Source organism: Botrytis fragariae, assembly GCF_013461495.1.
Source record: "Botrytis fragariae strain BVB16 chromosome Unknown tig00000223, whole genome shotgun sequence".
Lineage (NCBI taxonomy): Eukaryota > Fungi > Ascomycota > Leotiomycetes > Helotiales > Sclerotiniaceae > Botrytis > Botrytis fragariae.
In genome coordinates this window covers 830,174-853,362 of record NW_023501001.1, presented here as the reverse complement: position 1 = coordinate 853,362, position 23,189 = coordinate 830,174, and the positions used below count along the sequence as shown (strand labels likewise).

General features: G+C 43.0%; 9 protein-coding genes across 9 annotated transcripts; 6 read left to right on the top strand and 3 right to left on the bottom strand.

The window, feature by feature from the left end:
- Positions 1-3,151: 3,151 nt before the first annotated feature.
- Positions 3,152-3,670, bottom strand: Bfra_011011 (putative transcription initiation factor iid protein; the record flags this gene model as incomplete). Its single annotated transcript, XM_037341340.1, has 2 exons — positions 3,152-3,528; positions 3,607-3,670. The coding sequence occupies 2 exons, from the start codon at positions 3,668-3,670 to the stop codon at positions 3,152-3,154; spliced, it is 441 nt and encodes a 146-aa protein (XP_037188759.1).
- A 364-nt stretch (positions 3,671-4,034) lies between these two features.
- Positions 4,035-4,503, top strand: Bfra_011010 (uncharacterized protein; the record flags this gene model as incomplete). The annotated part of the gene is made up of 4 exons (XM_037341339.1): positions 4,035-4,054; positions 4,113-4,184; positions 4,233-4,280; positions 4,395-4,503. The coding sequence occupies 4 exons, from the start codon at positions 4,035-4,037 to the stop codon at positions 4,501-4,503; spliced, it is 249 nt and encodes an 82-aa protein (XP_037188758.1).
- A 435-nt stretch (positions 4,504-4,938) lies between these two features.
- Positions 4,939-5,778, bottom strand: Bfra_011009 (uncharacterized protein; the record flags this gene model as incomplete). Its single annotated transcript, XM_037341338.1, has 1 exon — positions 4,939-5,778. The coding sequence occupies one exon, from the start codon at positions 5,776-5,778 to the stop codon at positions 4,939-4,941; it is 840 nt and encodes a 279-aa protein (XP_037188757.1).
- A 283-nt stretch (positions 5,779-6,061) lies between these two features.
- On the top strand, positions 6,062-7,109 carry Bfra_011008 (putative 40s ribosomal protein s23 protein). The gene is made up of 3 exons (XM_037341337.1): positions 6,062-6,089; positions 6,165-6,428; positions 6,578-7,109. Exons 2-3 carry the CDS (start codon positions 6,170-6,172, stop codon positions 6,754-6,756), a joined length of 438 nt encoding a protein of 145 aa, XP_037188756.1. The 5' UTR covers positions 6,062-6,089; positions 6,165-6,169; the 3' UTR covers positions 6,757-7,109.
- A 978-nt stretch (positions 7,110-8,087) lies between these two features.
- On the bottom strand, positions 8,088-9,940 carry Bfra_011007 (putative plc-like phosphodiesterase protein; the record flags this gene model as incomplete). Its single annotated transcript, XM_037341336.1, has 3 exons — positions 8,088-8,437; positions 8,673-9,710; positions 9,769-9,940. 3 exons carry the CDS (start codon positions 9,938-9,940, stop codon positions 8,088-8,090), a joined length of 1,560 nt encoding a protein of 519 aa, XP_037188755.1.
- A 5,427-nt stretch (positions 9,941-15,367) lies between these two features.
- Bfra_011006 (uncharacterized protein) lies at positions 15,368-15,766 on the top strand (the record flags this gene model as incomplete). Its single annotated transcript, XM_037341335.1, has 1 exon — positions 15,368-15,766. One exon carries the CDS (start codon positions 15,368-15,370, stop codon positions 15,764-15,766), a length of 399 nt encoding a protein of 132 aa, XP_037188754.1.
- A 123-nt stretch (positions 15,767-15,889) lies between these two features.
- Bfra_011005 (putative peptide-n4-(n-acetyl-beta-glucosaminyl)asparagine amidase a protein) lies at positions 15,890-18,184 on the top strand (the record flags this gene model as incomplete). The annotated part of the gene is made up of 2 exons (XM_037341334.1): positions 15,890-16,346; positions 16,401-18,184. 2 exons carry the CDS (start codon positions 15,890-15,892, stop codon positions 18,182-18,184), a joined length of 2,241 nt encoding a protein of 746 aa, XP_037188753.1.
- A 995-nt stretch (positions 18,185-19,179) lies between these two features.
- Positions 19,180-20,628, top strand: Bfra_011004 (uncharacterized protein; the record flags this gene model as incomplete). Its single annotated transcript, XM_037341333.1, has 1 exon — positions 19,180-20,628. One exon carries the CDS (start codon positions 19,180-19,182, stop codon positions 20,626-20,628), a length of 1,449 nt encoding a protein of 482 aa, XP_037188752.1.
- A 922-nt stretch (positions 20,629-21,550) lies between these two features.
- On the top strand, positions 21,551-22,951 carry Bfra_011003 (putative wd repeat protein; the record flags this gene model as incomplete). Its single annotated transcript, XM_037341332.1, has 1 exon — positions 21,551-22,951. One exon carries the CDS (start codon positions 21,551-21,553, stop codon positions 22,949-22,951), a length of 1,401 nt encoding a protein of 466 aa, XP_037188751.1.
- Positions 22,952-23,189: the final 238 nt, after the last annotated feature.

Genomic DNA, 23,189 nt, shown 5'->3' with positions numbered 1-23,189 from the left:
ATGAAATAGATTACTGGTACTAGGTCGATTGGATGGACAGATGCATGGTGGATATATAAAAGATATAATCATTGAAATGTTTTGTTTATAGTATGTTGTTGATCTGTGTTTTGAAAACCTGGGATGTTGATGTAGATGTAGATGTTGACACCCATTTTCCTTTCCTTTCTCCTATTCTCTTTCTCTTCCTCGTCCTCTCTACCTTCTTCTTCTCTCTTCCTCCTCCGGTCATAAATGAATAATTCAATAATAACTCATTCGCTTTAATCCTCATTTTCCTTTTTTTTTTCTCCTCCTTCTCTCCTCTTCCTCTCATATTTTTGGAGCATTAGAAATTTGTATATATATACGTGTATATATTTAATTTTCTCAATTATAAAGATCTGAGTATTTGGATTCGAAATTCTGAATTCTGGTATTGGGATTGGGATTGGGATTGGGATTGGGATTGGGATTGGGATTGGGATTAGGTGCTGGTGCTGGTGCTGGTGCCGGTGTTTGGGTTTGGGTTTATTTAATACTGGGGTTTGATAGTTGGGAGTTGGGAGTTGGGGATTGGGGATTGGGGATTGAGGATTGGGGATTGGGGATGAGATATGGATAGATAGGAAGATGAAGGGAGAGGGAGGGAGAGGGAGAGGGAGATGTGTGTTATAGAGAGATGGGAAGAGAGGGAGCGTTCTATTGGAGGATGGTGGATATATATTGGGGTTGGGGTTGGGGTTGATGTGGATATTTGTATGAAGATGTGTATGAAGATGTGTATGAAGATAAATACACAACAGCGAGATAGAAAATGCCTGCACTAGACTAAACTAGATAAGACCAAGCTACGCAAGAAAGGGAACATGGAACAGAGTGAAGGGACAGAAGGCGGGAGGGAAAGAGATGAGAATATTATTTCAAGTAGATGTCTAACGCACATTTTGATTCTTGAGATTGTGTATATAGATGGTAGGGGAAGGAGGGGACGGAAGAGGAAGGAAGAGAAAAATGAAAAGGAAAGAAAAATGAAAAGAAAAGGAGGAGAAGGAGAGGAAGAGGAAGGGAAGATGTAGACGTAGATGTAGATATAAATACAGATATAAATACAGATAGAAACACGAAAGAAAAGCTCGCGAATACCACGTAGCATAATATCTACGATATGATATACACGACCAATACTCAACTTCCTAACTGATTGAAATGTATACAGTATACAGGTACTAGGTAGAGAAGTTGAGATTTAGTACTTGTGGATGGTTGAAGGGAAGGGAGGGTAAGGAAAAAGAATGAATTGGGATATTAGATATGGAATGGATGGATAAATGAATGAATGAATGAATGGATAGATAGATAGGTTCATATAAAATAACAGAACAGAACATCCTATCCCCAACCCCAAGAAGTTTTCCATATATCCATTTATATCTTACCTTACAGTGAAGAGGATAATCCATCGGGATTTGATATATGAAGTTGAGTAAAATGAGTGAGCAAGTAAAGGAGAGAAATAAATACACATAGTTCAACTCCATAATACTACCTAGGTACTTCACTAACGGTATATTGAATTGAATGTTTGCATTTCGAAAAGATATAGGGTTACTAGTCGTTATTTATGGTGAACTTATCTTACCCATCTGTGTGTGTTGTGTTTGTATATTTTATGGTTTCATGCTGAGATGGTTTGGTATGTATTATGCCTTGAGATTCAGATTGGGATGAGACGATGAGACGATGAGACGATGAGACGATGAGACGATAATGCAGGTGATGTGGTATAGGAGACAAATCACATCACAATTCACCCTATCGATTTCAGATGAGCTTTACAAAACCACCTTAAGAGACTCGGAGAAGAAGAGGTTTTATCTCAACACGATTGCGAAACTATGAAAGGAACCCTCTCATCTCTATCGCCCCTTTAATCAATACCAATTATTTGAATACGAATATTACCTAGCTACATACAAAGGAGTATGTGATCTCAATATCACATCCTTGACATAGACTGAAAAATACCTAGGCAAGTAAAGTTGTTCATGTCATATCCATATCTGTCCTTTATACCATCAATCTCTACCAAACAGCCCAAATTCCAATTACCCTGATTATATATCTTCTGCAGATATACTGTAGGATAGAAACTTCACACGATCTTAGACGTTGACGAACAATCATAGCTGCAAGCAAATCATTCCGTGCAGCAATTTTTTTGGAAAATCATACAAATCGTAGTATCCAAAATCAATTACAGACTGGAATAAAGGTACCATGGGTATGTGCGTTCCTGAAATACTCATTATTCCATCCAGAAAACAATACAGACTCTTGATAGCTAAATTCTTACGCTTTCAGCCGAGACTTTGGGTCTGGAGTTGATTCTTGATTTGAACAAATCGATCGATTTCATGGATAGATACAGTATCTGGATAGAATCTACGGCTTGGTTTATGCTTTCATCTTGTGTATAATTTCGTAGCAGAGCAAGAAATAAATGGAGAGGAAGAATGAATGCGGCAGTAATCTCGAATCCAGTCAAGATAGATTGCAGTGGTGGGAAAGAAGAAATGAATGTATAAAGACAAAGGGTGAGAGCAACTAACAAATGATTCGAAGCCTTCGATATGTAAATGGCCTTCTAGAAACAGTCACTGGTAAAATTGAGAAGAGATGATTATCAGAACATATTAAGATTGATATAGTCTACTTGTGTAAAATGAAGAGGAGATATTGTTCGGTGTGGTGAGAATATAGTGGCATCCTTTCATCATGGAGTATACAATGTATGTATCACAGTATGGACGAGAGCTAGCACATCCAGCTTTAATTGGAAATCGAGATATTGACATAGACCTCTCTTCTTATGGACTAATCGGACTTGGAATTCCAACCTAATTATAAGTCTCTTAAAGAAAATCGCTTGAATATATGGAACATCGACAAGTAACGTCGAATAATTGCTTCCACTTGGAGCCAAGATTCAAGAATACCGATTTCATGAGTGATCAAATATGTACAAGGAGGTGACAATAAAGTCAGTAATCAAAAGACGTAAAAGATTATGATTGATTCCGAAAAACAAACTCCTAATATGGGTATCAACCTATCCTATCCAACTCCAAATGCCAGTTTCCCAAAGTATATCTCATGGCCTCATGGTCCCCTAATCACTCCCCATCCCCTTCCTACCCTTAACAACATTCACCACATCCTCCACATCATCCTCCTCTCCCAAGGTCTCTACTTTCCCCCCACTACTCTTCGTCAACTTATCATCCGTCGCATCAAAAGTTTTCTTCGCCTCGTCGATAAACATCTTCTTCTCAAATACCTCTGTGATTTTCCCCAGAAATGCAGGATTCTTTCGACAAGCAAATTTAATATCATCGAGTTTAACTTTTTGTCGGCCAGCTATTTGGGCTGCGCGAGAAGCTTCAAAACAGAGCTCGATGATGAAATCAGTCACTATTTCATCGAGGGTTTTGGTCGTGGTTTCAAGGGCATGATGGACGTCACCGTGAGCGTGGAGGAAAGATTTTACTGGATAGGTTGGATTAGTTTGGGAGTTCATTGGTAGAAATAGAAGAGGAAGAACCGTAGGGAAAGATTGAAACGTACGTTCTGCTTCGGTGAAGTTTTGCTGACCGCGGTTTTTGGCTGCGCGAGCTCTTGGTTCAGACATTTTTTGAGGTAATATGAAATTTGGATTGGAATAGCTGATGTATGATGTGATGGGTTGCGCGCGTTTTGTAGAGAAGAAGTCTGATACTAATAATTGGTATGTTCCCAAATTTGATCGTTGTAGTTCTGGTAAATAGTTGTATTTTCAGTCACTTTCTGGATCGATGAATCCGTGAGCGCAAGTATCAAGTGCTATAAAGTAGATCTATTGACACGTTTCTTGTGATGGTATTGTCTGTCACTTTGGGAGGAAATCGAATCTTTGATCTAAAGTAGAGTCGCAGAGCTTCCGCGAGCTATACTACGATTAATAATTTGTCCGGAAAGCGGGTGTGTAGATAGTCCGGTTACCGATTCCCCAATGTATGCATGTGAATGGAAATGTGTTTGATAGATGGCATTTACAGATTTATATGTTGAGGAACACTCCAATCATCTAAAAGTCTTCCTGTGATTTCGACTATTACCCTACAAAATGGTTTGTCAAGCCCAGAAATTTTAGTTGAGGACTCTGCGTATGCGAATTCCTCTTGCGCAAAAGTACTAACAAGCTGTCTAGTCAGCTCTCTTCAATTTCCAATCAGCGCTGCTAGTGCTCCTTCTCCTCATATGTACGAGCGCATACGCACATCAATTGTTTCCCAATATTATGGATCGGAATAAGGAAGGGTATGATAGCATCTGTTGTGAACAAAGCTGGAAACTGGAATACTGATGGAAACTAGCACTTTTACTGGGTTGTTCTGGAAATGTGCGAGGATAGGAGAGCGATTGAGTCCTTATATAAGTGTCTGCTGTGTTGTCATGGCTGTGAGTTGTACTCTACTTGGCTAGATTGGAGAATTGCTAATGAATGACAATAGGTTTCTCTATTTGTTGGTAACTAAATCTTTGGGAGAGGGGATTTGCATGGCGTTTGGAGGGGGGATGAATTTATGTCAAATCGAGGTCTGGATCTCAACGACATTTGGCATAGAAGGTGTGCTTGAAACGTTGTGAGAGGTGGCATTTGAGCCAAAATGATAATACATTATACGCATAATCGAACATTATACCAGATTATTTTACCCTCCTGCGCATCCACGCATTCCTTGCAGAAGCTATTCCTTTGCGCCAGTCTCCAGTCTCCAATTTTCAATAACCAAAACACCTTCGCTAATACCCATTCGAATGCTCATATATAGTATACAACCAAGACAAGTGCTAAGATGGATGTAAAGACCGTTCCTCGACCCTTCAAAGTCGAGATTAGAGCTCTTACGTCATGGTTCAAGGCACTGAACTTTGAATACTGGCAGTATCCATAGTTTCATTGTCACCCCAAATATCTCGACTCTCTTGTTCCACAGATCTCATTGCAGAAGCAACTTCCTCCAACTTTGCTACCACATCAAGAACTCCTTCATTGACCCTTTGGAAATACCTATCGTTGGCCTCCCTTCTCTTCCTTGCCAATACAATATCTGCCTTTGTGTCCTCTTCCAATTTACTACCCATCTTCTCTCCGCCTCCACTATGAACCCCACTTGTGGTAGTACTCCTTCCTCCATCCGTTCCAGATGTCGCCGTCATTCCCGGTCCATCTAGAGCACTCTTCCCCTCACTTCCCAATGTCCCACCCCCAATATCACCCTTACGTCCCTCATCAACCACATCATCCGCTTCACTCCTAGCCCACGCTTGCGCCAAAGCTATTTGTGTTTTCCGTAATTCTTCTAGAGCTCTACTATGTTCAGGTCCAAATACATGTGTCGCATTCACAGCACTAAGCTCAACTTCTTCTAATGTACTCTGCATTTCAGCCCATAATGCATCGGTTCTCGCAGCTTGTTTTTGTCCTTCGGAAGGAGCTTTCCCTGCGCGAGGAAGGGAAGCTATGGGAGCTGTATCGGTGGGTCCATCGAGATTAGTTCGCAATGGTAACCTTTGGGATCTTTGACGGACAAGAGAATTTCTAGAAGTGGTGGGATATAAGGTTGATGATTGATTGGATTGTGCAGGTGCTAGAGCACCTTCTAATGATACGTGAGAGGCATTTTGAGAAGGTGTAGTAAAGAGTACTGGAGGTGGATCACGAACTGGTCGTTTTGATTTTGGTGATTGATCCATGATGGGCCTTGGAACGAAAAGATTGTATATTTGTATGGAAGTAATTTGGAGAAGCCGGGAGCTATGAGACATCGAACTTCTTATCAGTGATTGTTATCGCCGACAATTTGCATCAATGCGGATGCCTTAAAATAAAATCAATTCTGACTACTTTCAGGCCACAATTTATTCTGCCCAGAAATTCATTTGTTCGCTTAGCGCATTTTAGCTTCACGCACTCATTGTGATTTTGAAATTCTTCTCTCCAGCTTTCGCAACGACATATCGACAACTAACCATAACCCATCAATTCCCGTTATCGCCTTAATTCGGTACATACCCAATTTCTCTACGATTTATACTCTCAATAAATTTCAATCAGCAGCTAATTCGAAATTTCTCAATAGCAATCATGGGTAAAGGAAAGCCAAGAGGTCTCAACGCCGCTCGCAAACTTCAAAACCATCGTCGCGAGCAAAGATGGTCTGATTTGTCCTACAAGAAGCGTGCTTTGGGTACCGCTTTCAAGTCCTCGCCATTCGGAGGTTCCTCCCACGCCAAGGGTATCGTTCTCGAGAAGGTCGGAGTCGAGGCCAAACAACCTAACTCCGCTATCCGAAAGTGTGTCAGAGTCCAGTTGATCAAGAACGGAAAGAAGGTCACTGCTTTCGGTATGTGGATTATTTTATATCATGGGATTCCTGCGACGTAGTGGAGGATAAATTGAAGATCTGCGGTCGAGAGACGGATGATTCAAGGCAGTTGGAGGAATTGCAGAAATGAAAATGAAGAAGAGATACTAACATTTTTTTTTTTACAGTTCCTAACGATGGTTGTCTTAACTTTGTCGATGAGAACGACGAGGTTCTCCTCGCTGGTTTCGGTCGTAAGGGAAAGGCCAAGGGAGATATTCCTGGTGTTCGTTTCAAGGTCGTCAAGGTCTCTGGTGTCGGATTGTCTGCTTTGTGGAAGGAGAAGAAGGAGAAGCCAAGATCATAAACGAATATGTTAACGATTTTGCTTCTTGGGGGGAATGGGATATGGTGTTTTGCTGTCGCGACGATCGATGGCTAGGCTCAGAATCTACATATAGAGCATAGTACTTTCACACCTGCAGCATTTGGGAATGAAATACCTCCATTGATCATGATCACCATCAATTTGTCTTTTGGAACGGATTTGGTTCGTGAAAATGGTTCTTGTGTGATGAATATTTGGGAGATTGAAATGGATTCGAGATGATGGCTGGTTGTTCGTCTCGAGTCGATGTTCGTGGGCTTGGGACGAGTGGCAAAGTGTAGTTTGACTTCAGAATTTCCACCCACTCGGTACTCCCAAACGCTCAAGCGCGCAACATGCCATTCCCTAGTGATAACGCCTCATCTAATATTTCTCAGTTATAATATCGAAAATTATCACAAAAATGCAAAAGAAGCAATTGATATGACGTTCCGCTAGCTACCCGGGGACTACTGCCATGGTAATCACTAAGTACTGTATATCTTTTCAACTGATATCAATACTGCCAATGTATATATAGTAGCACACTTACATTCCAACCATTCCTCGATGCCTGATGGGTATATTTCATTCTTATATGACCTTGCTATTTACATTTGTCCTGGCAAATACCTCCTAGCCAATAAGATACCCAATTCTCTTTTCTACCTGCCATGATCCTGAAACAATCACAATGCTACTGCAGACCCATGAGCTCTTTCAAGCCCGCATTCACTCACTCGTCATAGGTTATTTAAAACCCATCTGTAGAATGTTTCATTCTGCATTGAAAAAGAAAATCATCCTTTCGGGTGGTGATGGTATGGCACTACTCACAAAAGAGGAAACAAAAACACAAAAGCTGCAGGCAAGCCCTATATGCTACAATCATTCTCCGGAAGACTAGTGATGTAGAATTGCGCGACTTAATTCTCACAAGTACGTTACACCAACCACACTAGCAGGTCTCCGAGTCAGATCATTGAGGATTGGAGTCATGTTTGTAAATGCATCTGGCCGTAGCGTCTGCATCTATCAACCACCTTTTGTTTCTACTCTAGTCATGCGAAGTTGTGATGCAAAACATAGGTCGATTTACTAAACAATTAGATATTACAGAATAAACATTAAAAGAAAATGTGCTTTTATGTGATACACAGTATCGGCCTCCTCCTTACCCTAGCCTCCATCTAGCTCTCCCGCATTCTCATAGAGTCGTCGAAATGACATCTCCTTTCTCTTCCCTCCCAATGCCCTCTTTTACTCCTCCCAAACATTGACCGCCATAGCCAACGCCGCCACATCCGGAGTCCTGATATAATCCACCTCAATCAAATTCGGCTTTCCTGATTTCCCTCTTCCCTGTACAAGTCCTCCAAAATTCCTAAACAAGCTCCGCTGCGCCAATATCGCGTACCCAAGTATAGAACTCCACCAATTACCGACATCAGCCTGGAACGTAGACGGTTGAAAGAGAATCCAGGATGATTTATGCATTTGTGCGGGGTTTGTGGGGTAATGGCGGGAGAGGATTTGTGTAGGGAGAGGAGGTGGAGTTGGGAGGAGGCTAGATGGGAAGGAGAGTCAGTGGCGGAGTTGTGCCCGGTTACGGGGAGGCGGGTCGCGGGGAGGGGAGTGAAGGTCATTTTGTAGTCGGTGCGGCGGGAGAGAGGGTCAGGCACTGGATTGAGTGGTTAGTTTAAGGCGGTCGGGATTTTATAGGGGGATATTGATAGAAATGATATGTTTAAGGGAGTAAAGACGTGAAGATGAAGTGAGATTACGATATAAACGCTGCAATGTACAAGGAGCTAAGGATCTGAGACTGGATGCAGAAGGGAAGACTTTATGGATTGTAATATTCAAATCGACTTTAAAGCTAGGAACTGCAATATCAAAGGACAAGCAATACTTACGAATGCCACCAGGAATTTTAGATATTTTCCGCTTATCAATAGGGGAAGAAGACAACTCTTGTGATTCGAGCGAACCTGTGGTGTTCAAGGGTGCAAGATAATCATCAAAACTGACAGAATCGCAGCCAGCTGAAGATGCTGCCAGGGTGGTATTTGTATCTCTTTTTCCCCTCCCAGGCAACATCGAAACCGGTATCTGTGCATCGCAAGGAATCCTCACCAGAACCGTACTATTACCCCCCTTCGTCACAAAAGTGTCAAAAGGTAAAAGCGACAAATCCCAACCCAATCTCCGTGGTTCCTGCCACGCATTACGAATACCACTCAATAACTCAAAAAGCTTCATCCAATCAATCGCATCAAATTTCCTCCATTTCCTCCATTTCCACGCATTGCTTGCATCATGTGATATATCAAGCACGATGAGTTCTCCGGGGTGTGCTTTTGTAAATCTATTCACATCTTCAATTACACTCTCGATACTTTGACCCGTGGCACCCCACATCTTCCCTGAGGCAAATGTACTATGGTAAGTCATCCATTTCCCTTCATAAAACACAGGTCGTATATCTAACCAGCGGGCTCCGAAAATTAGTTGCATAAATACGGAATTGAATTGTGTTTGTGTGTTGTGTAATGTGCCTGGTCCTTTTAGTGAATCGCTTACGATATTAGCGCCCGCATTGTGAGCCATGGGCATACTGATTTGACGGAGAGGTCTTGAGGAGAGAGTGGAAATCGTACTTTGCATCCAGGGGATTGGAGGGTTAGAGCTGACATAGGGGGTTGAGATACCGTTTCCTGCGAGAATGAATGGATGCGGATGATTTTTGCTGTAAACCAGGTCGATGATTGAATTTTTGGGATTGTTGAGAGAGGAGAGGTTTTCATGATAGACAACCTCGATTTTGGTTGGATTCCGACGGGCTCGGACGGTGAAAGATTCAGGGGATGAAGGATTATCGATACGATATGTTGCTTCAGCCTTTGCGTCCCGTAGATATAGAATCCATGAGATACAGGATTCGGCGCTGGTGCCTGTGTTGTTTTGTTAGAATTGGGACTGCGCATAAGGAATAGGACGTAGCTTGAATACCAGATGGAATCGTGGTATTGGGAAACCATCTCATGTGATGTGTTTCATTAGATATCAAGTGCCAGTCGTATGGTGTTCCATTGACCAGTTCTACATATGCTTTTGATGCTGCAAGAACTGTAGGTAGCAGAAGCAGTAGGACTGCAAATGTATGTAGGGTAGAATTAAACATTATAGATAGTATACAAGTGGAGACTATAACTTTCGAGATGCACAAATGCGTACGAACCCAATGACATGCAGAACTTGCAATGTAGATGATTCGCAAGACAAGAAGACAAGGGACACAGAATGCACGAGCTGGAAATTGCTAAAAATGTCACCACTGCCAACCCCAAGTTGTGTGGAAGGTGTTAACGTCATGATTAACACTTTAGTGTACTGTCTACAAAAGATCGCCTACCGAACTGAAAATAGTGGACACTACATAATTTTTTATCGAGAACATCATATGTCTTATCAATTGCACCCGCATTTTGGGGACAGCAATATAGACATGAAGGGTGTTTGGAATAGACATGGCCAGTAGCGGTCAAAAATGTATGACAGCAATACATATGAAAAAGCCTCAAAGTTTGAGCGTAAAAATTTGAGATTGTCTTGCGGACATACCTAGTACGTCATTAATCGTCATGCCCTAAGAAATGGTACAAAGTTTGCAAGTTCAGGCGAAACAAGATATTCGAAACGAACTTTGAATTGATACTTTTGTTACTCGTAAATAGAAGCCAAGGAACTTTCTATCGACAAGTTTGTCCTTATTCCTCAATCTTCATGTTCTTTTCGCTGCCCCCCGGTATAAATTGTCTGAAAAGAAAAAAACGGTGAGATTCGTGGGAAAAGTCAGATAGTAGTAAAGTTTGAGAGGAGTTTGGTTGCTTCGTAAAGCAGACAAATCATGTTGAAGTGTCTCTGCAGAACAAAGTTTCCATTGGGAAATGTCTTATCCTATCCATAAAGTGGAAAATGTTGAAGAAGAAATATCAGACTCACGTGTCTTGCACATGATCGGAGCCACTAGCTCGATGTTTAAACCTTCCGCAGTCCCAGAAGGAAACTTCAATCCAGGAGAATGGGTTCTGAAACATGTCATTTTACTGCCTGATGATGTGTGTCATCCACAGAGTATAAAGGGTGACATGAAAAACCAATCAACGCAATCACGACAACATGAACTTAAAAGATCCTACACACGTAAAAAAAAAGGTCAAAGAGTCATTGAATCCTATTTGATGCGATTCATGAGCAGATCATACTTTGTCTCTACCAAGTCTACTCGGCAAATCTAGGGCCCTTTGGCAGCAACGTGAATAGGTGCCTAGTGTCAACTCCTTAGGTGACACTAAGCGCTTCTTCTCAAGCCTGAGCGGCTGAGTTGAGATCTAGTGTAGGAAGATACCATTAGTGCAGCTTGACTAAAGCAAAGCATAAAATTGTTGGCGCGTGGCAAGGCGGCTGGAATCCTGTGGCTCGCCTACGCTTTGCCCTTTTTGGGACGTAAGGTTCACACTAGCAATTAATGTCTGTTCATCAAATTTGAAGTAGGAAGATCAAATAAGCTTTTTGACACCCCTAGAAAAAACCACCTCTGGCACCTTTTGATGGCGGTCCCCCAAATATACATGTGTGACGTGTCAAGGCGTGCTCTTTCAAGTTCAGGTGTATGACATCGACGACACGAACATGTGTAGAGGATACGCTCAAATAGTGGAATGAGGCCGCAAATCTCGGTCTTATGTGGACTACTTGTAAGTAGAGTTTGTTTCAAGGCAAATACATCGAAATTTCCAGAAATGACTTGAATCTCAACTCCGTCACAGCCGATTTAAGCGATTTCGTCGGCTTCATCAATGTTTTGTATCTTTTTTGTACAATATGAGGCTCCACTGATCTCCCGTCGCGGAGATCAGTAATCATGACAAAATGTTTGGCAAGCATATACCTATACTCGGGGAGTTAATCCTGCAATTGGATAACAGAATTTATAACAAAGTTTAATAAATTGATGTGGTCGAAAAAGTAAGATTTTTGCTTTTAAATCCATCACTCATACATGGACTGGTGGGGTGAATCCTCCAACGCGCGCGTACTTGCTGGCCACGATGATTTCATGTAATCATTTTGTCTTTCTTTCGAGCTGTCCGAAGAGAACCCGCCCCCCAAACCGAAGTCCAACCTACATACTTTTATTTGAACTTCAGATGACATAGTAAATTTGAGAGAGTCGGCCAACAAAAGGTGGGCTCGAGATAGGGCTTGGGAAATAAGCGGATGACAAATGAGCTACCATAAAGTCATTGCCGTACTCCGTACGCGTATCATATTTTATATGAACCAATCTAGTGGAGATCTATCTCTTTCAGGATTTGGAAACTCTTCATTTAGTGCTGAGTATTGCCGGGACTGTCAGCAAGGCAACTCGGCAGTATTATTTGCGTACAACCACTAATCATGAGCTGAGCACGTGCTGACGGCGAGTCAGGGGCACAAAGTTAAACTTTGCACTTGTCGCACCGCTCGGTTATAGACAACCACGACTCTACGCGAAGAAGTTTTGGACATTCTGAGACTAGGATCGGAACCTTGTCCCGAGAAGTTTAAAAGATTGCGTTGGAATCTGTACCGTATGTTTTGCATTGCATGTTGAATTAGGATTCACTAGTTGACAGCTGTGAACATGAGGCTGATTGTTGGAAGTAATCAAACAGGCACCAAGTTCGCTACTGAATAAAAGGGTTCTTCCCAGGTCCCAGTAAAATATGGCGTAGTAATTACCAGGAGTGCGACGTGCGTGCATCAAACGGCTTCTCTCTTATCAGACCAACGGATATAACAAGTGCCGGGTTTAAAATAATATGGAGATTAAATACATGAAGCACTCAAGGGACGGAGATATGTCAAAAAGAAGTAAGGGAGGGTCGCTGACCTCCCAAAAGTGCGGGGCGCGGGAGGGGGCCATCCTTTGGATGATGCTCCCTGACTCCTGAGCTCCTCTGCAGCGCGGAAGTATTCCACCAATCAATGAGTCGATCAATTAGAAAGTCTGGATTTGGCTGCCTGTCGTTGTGGCTACAAATCCGAGATTCCTCGAAATCTCCGAATTTTGTGGCTAGTGTGTCAAGGGCGAAATTTTGAATTTTGATTTACAGATGCTTCACGAACTACAAGTCGATAGATCGACCATATTACCCTTGAAAACATGAAGGGAAGGGAAGGGCCATAGTATCCTTGAACATGTGAAGGGGATAGTGAAGGAGGGGACGGCCAAGAGAGCCAAGATGATAAAAATTCTGGGCAAGGAAAATGCATGTCACTGCACTCTTTTGAGTGAGCGGCAGCTGCGGATATAGCGGAAATATGGCAAGGTCTGTCCTGTTCTTTTGACCCGGGATAGAAATGAGGAAATTGTTGTTTGATTAGAGTTCTAGAAATCCGGGACGACTTCTCAATGCAGCACGGAGATGGAAAGAATACGGGAAAGAATTGCGAATGGATGAGCCGAGAAGACGGAGATCATCATTTGGATCTTGATACAAACGATCGTTCAGATACCAAATGCATTGTTGTAACTTGTGGAATGTAAATTCCAAGAGTTGACTCGTAGTCCGAAGCTATCGTCGGATCCGAGGCATAATTTTTTTTAATATTTTGGATGGGGGTGAGGGGGGATGAGATTTGAGTTTGCTCCAACATTTTGGTGATGTGGCGAGAACGATACTTTCCTTTGAAATCCAGACGTGAAAACTCAATAGAATATTTATCTAGTAATTGGAAAAATTCTGTAGTTGTTGGAAAAGTTAATCGTGTAGCGAAGTTTAACCTTCAGCCAATAAATACCTGAGTCAGCACGAGACATTGACTTTATGCCTTGACTGTTACTGATTCTGGGATTGCTTATGGTTGAGCAGATGTTTTCCCAAGTCGGTGGCGCCATTCCTCGTGACCCAAGTTGACCCAGTATCGAAATCAGATGTTGAACGGTACTGGATGTGCACAATACGTCCCAACGGTGTATCTGTGAACCCCCCTCGCCCCCTCAGCCCCCTAATCTTAAAACAACTTACGAGTTATGTTATAGCTTTGAATATCTGTTCATTGATCGGTCATGGATTGATTCATGGATGGAAACTCTCTTTTAATTCAAATATGGTGAAGAGAGCCATGAAGAGGTTGATGTGCGAAGAGCGAAGCGCGAGATGATCTGAAATCGCAGGGGAGACGATTATACTTTATTTGTTCCCCATTCGCTTAGCAGCAGACTATGGCTGAAGTGGCAGTTGCTCCGTGCTTCTGAGGAAGCTATTAATCATGCTAAAATTATACAGCTCTAATTTTCGAAGTGGTTTCCAAATTTCTAATATCTGTCGTTCTTTTCGGTTATAGAGTTCTGCACTCCGTCTTAGCCTAGGGAATTCCATGTCGTTGCTTCTTTTGCCACTAGAACACTTCGGAGGCTCGTTTAGCATGAATGTCTGGCCGCCGGGATAAAGTCTCCGATGAGTCAATGTCATATCAAATTTTATATTGAGATATCTCAATCAGTGTTGGATTTATGTAAGGATTCCAGTCGGCCAACCAAGTACGTGTGTACGTTGAGGAAGGATCGAGATCTGATTACTAGTAGATTGTGCAGTCGGATTTAGGCGTTGTGCTCCGGTCTTGCATTCCTGGTCTAGATTGCTAAATTAGGGTCTTTTTGCAGCTCTGCTGCATCTAAACCCTATCATCTAGTCAAACCTTACATACGACAGAGACCTTGGTGCTATAATGGTGGTGGACAAAAGTCGTAGGTTCAAAATCGATGGACCAGTCAGCAGGTCACAGTAGTCGGGTAAAAGTATGGGAATGCTAAGAGACAGATGTATGCAAAAACCTTGGTGTCAGAGTTTACTTTTACCGTCGGTACACGGGAGAAACGAGATGAATTCGATTCAAGCAAATATCGCAATTTTGCATAAGACGTTCAACTGTTTAACTTTGGGTTGAAACTCCATATTTACTGACTCGACGAATCGACCTATTAGTTAAATTTGGTCTGAAAAATGATGATGTTCTGATTCCCTGTTGTCCCCAGGGCCCAGGAGCTTTGATATTTGACTCCGCAAGCACTTACAAGCATTTTCTTCCTGTGACAGAGCGCGGAAATGTTCCAATTTAATTGGATCTTATACTTTCCACGATACCAGGGTTCAATGTCTGTAATAAGATTTTGGAGACCTATCAGGCGCAAGTCATGAACTTATACTTTTTGAATCTTACTATATAGGACACAACCTCTTCAAGCCAGTCTCTCTGCTTTTGCTTCACTCTTTCCAATAGAATTTCTCTTACCATTACATATCGAAATCATATCGAATCCACTCCTTTAAGATCACCACGCAAAACCCAAGCAGATATACAAAAGCGTCGAATCCATCCCTTCATCTACGATTACCTTCCCAGAAGAGTTATTGGTCGGTCAAGCTGAGCTGCAGTGCTTCCGCAATCAGGCAAAAGCCCGAATCACATCGAGATCATACAAAGTACTCGAGTACTTATCATATGACAGCTAATGCAACTCGATAAAACCATTCCGTTTACTACATATTACTCCGCCACCATGCCTTTCATTCAAGATTCTCACCTTCCTCTTTCGTCGTTTGCTAAGACGCACCTCGATAACCCGGATCATTTCGACCCCTCCTTATCGCTCCATGCAATTATGAACGGCCATTTAACCAGCCAAGAGGCGTATAGACAAGCTTCTGTCGGCACTCTTTCAGTATCTCAAGCTTTGGAAATTGCTCGAGACAGTGAGGAAGAAATTAGAGATCCAATCGTCATCGGTGTCTTAGAAGTCGCAATCAACAATATCTGGAGGAAGTTACAAGAAGAACCCACCACATATGTGATGACTCGCGAAGAATTCGGTGTCTTCAATTACTTTCAAAATCGATTCCAAGGTGTTGAACTCGCAACAGCAGCGCGAAAGAGATATTGGGATTCCCAGCACAGTTGAGAAGTGCCACAATTGACGGTGCCACAGTGGCTCAATTGATTATCGATTTACTGCACCCTTATCCTTACCTTGTCTAATCCACCCTTGTTCCCCGGTGGATCGTTTCCAACTTCAGAAGTTACAATGTCAGCAGGAACAGAAAATCTGTTTGACTCAAAGGGAGACACTTATTTTGGTGATCATCTTCGACCGATTGACACCAATTGTGAGCCCGACAACAAAAATCGAAAAACAATCAAAAATATCAAAATATTCCTTCTTATTTTAATCAGCTGCGTTCTGTCAATGATATGGCTGTTACGATCGTGCTTTTTAGAGGATGTGGTGGATATTCCACCAAAATCTAACTTGGTCAGATATTCTGCTGCACCAGCACCCTCTGCTACTCCCACTTCCGCAGTACTTGAAGTATTTCAGGTTTATCAACCAGTTCTCATCCCACCTGGTGTGTCTGATGAGACAGCATCATATGATGGAGTTGAGGAGACGTCGATAATCGCGTCAACGAATGTTGCTACAAGCTGCAAGGTTGTTCTGATGGAACATACCTTTGGCTACAGCTATGGCATCCCATTTGTTGGTATGAATTGAAATATAAAATCTTGCAATTGCCAATCAGCTAATGATCTTACAGGCAATTATACGCCACCTAACTGCACGTTCAATAGAGTTGTTATGAATTTTACAGTCACTTCAAGCGGTCGTCAATTCGATCGTCTTGCAATAATGTATTTTGGAGACTCTGAAGTTTGGAGAACATCTACCGCAGAACCAACTACGGCTGGAATTAGATGGGAATATCTTAAGGATATGACGGAGTATCTTTATTTTTGGAACTCCCCCCAAACACTCATTTTCGATCTTGGAAATCTGATTGATAGCACCTACACTGGCTATTACTATACCACGCTTACAGCTACATTTTTCACAAGCCAAGAAACTGTTGAGCCGGCTGATCTGATTCTTCCAATCTCCGCAAGGCACGGTGCAGAAGATGCTGTGAGTGTTTTCACATTACCGGGCGATAACGCCACAAACACCATTAGCTTCCCACAGAACGCCAATCGTGCCGTCTTCTCTATCTCGGCATGTGGTCAATCAACTGAGGAATTTTGGTGGGGCAACGTGCTCCAGTCAGACGTCGCAACATTTGAGGATTACGATGGGACACTTTATGGATATTCACCATTTCGTGAAGTCCAGGTTTTGATCGATGGTCAATTGGCCGGTGTACAATGGCCATTTCCAGTGGTCTTTACTGGTGGTATCGTACCAGGACTTTGGAGACCAATTGTAGGACTTGATGCTTTCGATCTACGTGAACACGAGATCGACATCACACCTTGGCTTCCTGTCCTCTGTGACGGATCTGAACATACCTTTGAGATCCGAGTTGCAGGGGTTATAGACGATGGTGAGGGAAGTGGTACCCTGATTGATACAGTAGGTAGTTACTGGCTCGTCACAGGCAAAATCTTTATATGGCTTGACTCCAATGACTCTGTCACTACCGGTACTGCACCCACACTCTCGCTTCCAGCTCCTATCATCACTACTTCACAACTCCTCACTCAAAATGCAACTGGCGCAAACGAAACACTCACTTATACAACCAACGTTCAGCGTTCGCTATCTATTTCATCTACCGTCGTTACGGAAAATGGTACCTCGACTTCAACATGGACTCAGGAATTAAGCGCTCTGAACTATGGTCAATACACCGCTTTCGGCGCCATTCAAATAAACAACGCAACAACCCATGGCGTCGATGCCTCCATAATAGGAAGTTCCACAAAATATAAGTCCGAATATACGTACCCCGTCTGGGTGAATACAACCTATCTAGTCCTTTCTTCCACAAACTTCACCCTTGACGCCGTCATAACGCGTGGTCTCGACCTCCTCATATCCGGAGCCTCAGTCTTCCCATCCGGACTTCAACCGTTTGCTTATCTACCCTCCTCTGCTTCTCTCATTTCCGGGTTCTCGGGAACCCGGCTCTCAACTATCCAAAGTGGATCAGCTCATTACTTGGGCACTTCAGCCGGCAGTTCCGGATATGGTAGCACGAGTCAGACTTTTGAATTTGGTGGATTGGACATTAATAATGATGCGATTGATACGGAATTGTATTACCGAGATGTGGAGGCAGTCAATTCAACGATTGTTTACGACGAGGAGCGATTGGTCGGTGTGGAGATTGGGAAATACACAAATGGTAGACCTGGCGGGGCATACCTAAGTAAGAGTGTGATGAGTGCCAAAGAGGCAATTGGGAGGGGAAAGGGAAGCCCAAAGCAGATGCTTGTTGGTGGGGGTCTTAGATTCAGGGTTCGACAGAAATGGAAGTGGGGTAGGCAGCAGGGAGTGGGAGGTGGGGGCGATAAGAGGAAAGGGGGGACGACGAAAGGGCTATGAAATCATACCCGTTAGCTAGTTTACTTCATGTCGCTCATTTAGAATTAGATCCTCGCATGTGTTTAGAGAATCGGTTCTCGGCTTTTTTTGTTTGAAGCATCATTATGTTGCTGGGGGATTGGGTTGAATTCGGTTGTTGTATATACTTTCTGGCTTCTTAGTTAGTACATAGATTATCATAACCATTTACATTATACAGTAGTTTTTTATGCAAGAGTATTTCGTTGCTTTGTGAATCTGTGAAATTGAGTATCGAATGTGCCCCTTTTATACATCCAATCAATGAGCATGTTGGAGTTCAAGATATGGTCATAAGCTGTGATGGCGGTCGTGTAGATTGTAGGTGGAAGATTATGTATACATAGATCTTCAGATCGTAGTCCTTAGGTTTATAGTCTTAAATCTGCAGCCGAGGTCATTTTAGATTGATGAAGTTAAATCTTTGGTATATTTATTTAGACACTTATATATCACAATGTCAAACAACCCGCAGACTCCAAATACATGTTCACAACCTACTGAAATATCTCATATGACTATACCCGCAAGAGAGTTAAGGTAAAAATCGTAGTGATACTATCTAGTATTGGAAAAATGGCTCGCTCTTGCCAGTTTCTATCAAGAGTGAATAGGTTCTTTTGTCTTTGGATGTTTATTTCTTCGTGGCAGCAGCTAACTGTCTACAACAAACTTCGACACGACAGTCGCATTTTGAGTATGTCAATTATATCACCATTCAGCAAATTATTTCTCGTCTCGTCTCAGCATAGCATAACTTTTGCCGCATACGATAACATTCATACCTTTGCCGTATACAATAATCATTCATCTTATCTGATATCCAATTATTAACCAGGAAGACTATTCTAGCTATTATTTCTAGGTCATCCTACCGCCGTTGACATTAATATTAGCACTGCCATCCTCTTCCAAAACATCCGATTCGCACTTCGCAAAGACGCTCTTTACTTCCCGCCTGGTTTACTGCGGTGATCATGGGTCAACCTATTCACGATTCGTCGCTCTGCGATAGAGCCAAGCGATGCATCAACAATAAGCTAGATTGTTCAAGTTCTCAACATGATCGAAAAAGTGTTCATTTGAGCAATGAAAATCAAGGACCACCTGTGGACGGGTCTACTCGTCCAACTGTTCCCAGACAAGATGGCCTCGATGAGGCTGCCCCAAACCTATCTCCCAGTGATGGATATTTTCCTATTCAAGGTGCTCCCAATCAAGGTGTTTCCACATACCGAAATCCCGGCAACTATTCCTTTGTCCCTATTCCAGATTCTGCCCGTCAAGATGATACTAATCAAGCTGTCCCAAACCGACCTCGCACCTATGCATTTGTTCAAGTGCCAATTGTTCCCGATGAAGATGTCGCCAGCCCAACTGCCTCGGAGCAAGTTATCTCCAACTCTCGTCAAGCTTTGACTGTTGATCAAATCAACCAAGCTCTCGTCAATGAATTTGCCACTGTGCTAGCTATAGCCAGTCAGATTCCCGTCCATCAAGCTGCCGCCATGCAGAGGCCGGTCAGATTTACAGTCAATCAATCAATGGCACCCTCCACTACGAGTCTCTCTCTTCAGATGTTGACAATTGCTGAAGCAGAGAATGAATTTCTCAGGGGGTGGCACCCTTCGGATTATGCTGATATCAGCATAAATGAGATCTCTTTCACACTGGATAATCAATCAATAGCCTCTGATCAAACTGCTGCTCCTTTTACCGATCAAGCTGCCGCCGATCAAGCTCTCGTCAATCGAGCTATCATAGAGCTAGCTACCGTCGACCGTCTTACCGACACTGCCCATCAAACAACCGCGGGTTTTTTGGTGAGGCTCTACTCTGGGCTGTTCAAAGCAGGTGGAATTCAACGCGAAACGGTGAGACGTTGGATCCAATCGGGCAATGCCCGTTTACCCGCCAATATAGAAATTTCAGGACTTGCGGTTGCATTAGTTGAGAATTCGGGTGGGGCACAAATCTTCGCACAATCGTTGACGGCTATTCGAGCAGTGGACGCTTTAGAAAGTGAGTTCCGGCTTCTGATCCAACGACAGCGACAATCGATGTCATCATCTCAGCAAGAGCGGCCGAATGATTCCAGATTGCACCACAGTCGAGAGGGAGCTGGGGCCGTTGAAGGAGTAAGGGACGAAGATCAAGACTCTGACGCTGCAATTTTGTTTCCTGACAACCCATATCTACGTGGATTTACAAGGGAAGAAATTTATGCTCAAATATCGACAAATCGTTACTCGAGATTTTCAGGATCTCGTCGAGGAATGGATGGTGCGTCTTCTGGCGAGGACCGCCGCATGGAGATGAGGAATCGTGGACGAAGAAATGCCATTCAGTTAGGAAGTGGTGCATTATCTCCAGGTAGCAATGTCACTGTTACTTATTCTGGACCTCCAGATGTTGATAATTCATAGACGTTCCAAGGCAATCGGTGAACTGTTAGAGTACAATCGGCAACGGTTCAACAGATGGGAGAATTGCATATTCGAAGAAGTACGTGGAAAGCCTTGTCTTTAAATGGACGGCTTTTTGAACATCTTGTCCAATTTGATGATTGATTCTGACAAAAGTGATAGATAGCAAACAGGAATATCAGAAATCAAAAATTTTAAGGTCAGATCTGAAAATTCGATAAAATTTCCTCAGTGTTAGGAAATCAGCGTGGGAAGATCGTCTGCACTAGCAATCCATTTCGATATTGATGGAATTCCTGTAGCGTTACGACATTATTGAAGAAATATTGTGTGCACTAGCAGCACAATTCATTTGTATACAGCCAATACTACTCAATATCAGTACTTTTTACTTCGTCTTGCTTCGATACAACTGCAAATGCGTGAGATCGCAAGCTCCAGATGAGATGTCCATTACTCCTATGCAGAACCAAGAGCCATACTTTTCTTCTATTTATCTTAACCGACCTTTTTGATTTTGCAGCTTGAGATGAATGAGTATGTATTAACCACTTGACCTGAAGGATTGATTGCATTGGTGAGAATGAGTCTCGAGATCATATCCTCAAGTATAAATTCAAAGACAAGTGTAAGACAGCCAGCACCACTGATCAGTAACCATACACACCGAAATTCTACACCTTGATCAAAATTCAATATCAAAACAGCAAAGTAGTCTTTTGCCTGTTGGATTTCTGATAATAACATTTTGTCAAGAACTCATATTCATTCGCTAATATGGAAAAAAAATCAAAACATGTGAACATATTTATTTATATTCAATTTCGAGGGAGAGGCATCTTAGAACTTTCTCTCATTTTTACAGGCTAGCTATTCGATCAATCGCGAGCGATATCAACTATTTGTCATCAACAAATCCCCAATGACATCTTATCGCATCCAACATTACCCTCCAAAGCCTCCCATAAAATTTTCCCCTCCCACCCCAAGAAACCCTCCTCGCAACCACAACAATGCGACTCCAACATCTCTCCGATTTCAAGCCCAAGCCGCGACTCGCGCATGGGCATCCATTCCCAATCCCAACGGACTGCCTCTCATCGCAACCGCGACGTCTGATAAATCGGTCCGAGTCTATTCGCTCAATAACTTCACGTTGCATTCGACTCTGGAAGGGGGCCATGAGAGAAGTGTGAGATCTGCGGCGTGGAAACCGGGGGTTAGGAGAGATGGTGCGTTGACGATTGCGACGGGGAGTTTTGATGCGACGATGGGGATTTGGAGACGGAAGGAGGATGCGGGGAATGGGAATGGAAATGATGGTGGGGATGGACCATTGGAGATGGAGATTGGAGCGGATGGGGAGGTGAATAAAGGAGCGCAGTTGAGAAGAGGAGGAGAAGAGGAGGAGGATGAGGGGGATGATTGGGAATTTTCGATTGTGTTGGAGGGGCATGATTCGGAGATTAAAAATGTGGCTTATTCGCCCAGTGGACAATGGCTGGCTTCTTGTTCGAGAGATAAGACGATATGGATTTGGGAGGAAATAGGAGAGGAGGGTGAAGATGAATTTGAAACAGTTGCAGTTTTGCAAGATCACAAGGCCGATGTTAAATGTGTTTGTTGGAGAAAAGACGATGGCAATGGAGAGGTTCTTGCAAGTGGAAGTTATGACGACACTATTTTACTATCCCGGGAAGATGGCGAGGGAGACTGGGAGACCGTTGCTACACTAGAGGGTCACGAAGGCACTGTATGGAATCTAGATTGGGAGCCCGAAGTTCTCATGAAGACGGAGTCTAGCGACGAATCCTCCGCACCAATTACCCCACGACTCCTCTCCTCATCCGCAGACATGACCATACGCATCTGGTCCAAAGTGCCCACGCCACCACCCCAGAACAAACCCTCCTATTTCAACCCCGGAATCCCCAGTACCATGCGCCCCGGCCCCGAAAACGAGACCTGGGAATGCACGGCCACGCTTCCCAAAGTGCACGATCTACCCATCTACAGCGTTAGCTGGAGTAAACAAACCGGTCGTATAGTATCCACCGGCGGAGACGGCAAAATCGCCATCTACGAGGAACAAACCAAGGGACGAAATAGTGTAGGCGGTACTATTGAGAAGGAATGGACGGTCCTCACGGTTCTAGAAGGTGCTCATGGTCCGTATGAAATTAACCATGTTACATGGTGTCAGCGATTCGACAATGGCAGGAAGACCCCAGATGAAGAAATGGTTATTACGACGGGTGATGATGGACTTACGAAAGCTTGGTGTGTTGAAGAACACGTGGAAGAAAGTAAAGTAGATGCATAATGGTATAAGTAATGGGCAGGTTGTTTTCATGAAGCACTCATGGGTTGGCATAAGATCATCGGGTCATTTATAAAAATACGCGCTACTAGTCAGGTATAAGCATAGCGTTCGGCGTTGTATAGGTAGGGTTATGTTTGCTGGGAATAAACAAATAAATGCATATGCACAAATGTAAATAGCTTTTATGTCTACCTAGGCATCGGAAAATCATTTGCATGGCTTGTTATGTGTGTATGTA

Bases quoted from the DNA above. Each gene is read 5' to 3' on its own strand.
- Bfra_011008 (XM_037341337.1), top strand. From the start codon at position 6,170: ATGGGTAAAGGAAAGCCAAGAGGTCTCAACGCCGCTCGCAAACTTCAA. The intron at 6,429-6,577 runs GTATGTGGATTA...TTTTTTTTACAG, and splicing joins AAAGAAGGTCACTGCTTTCG to TTCCTAACGATGGTTGTCTT.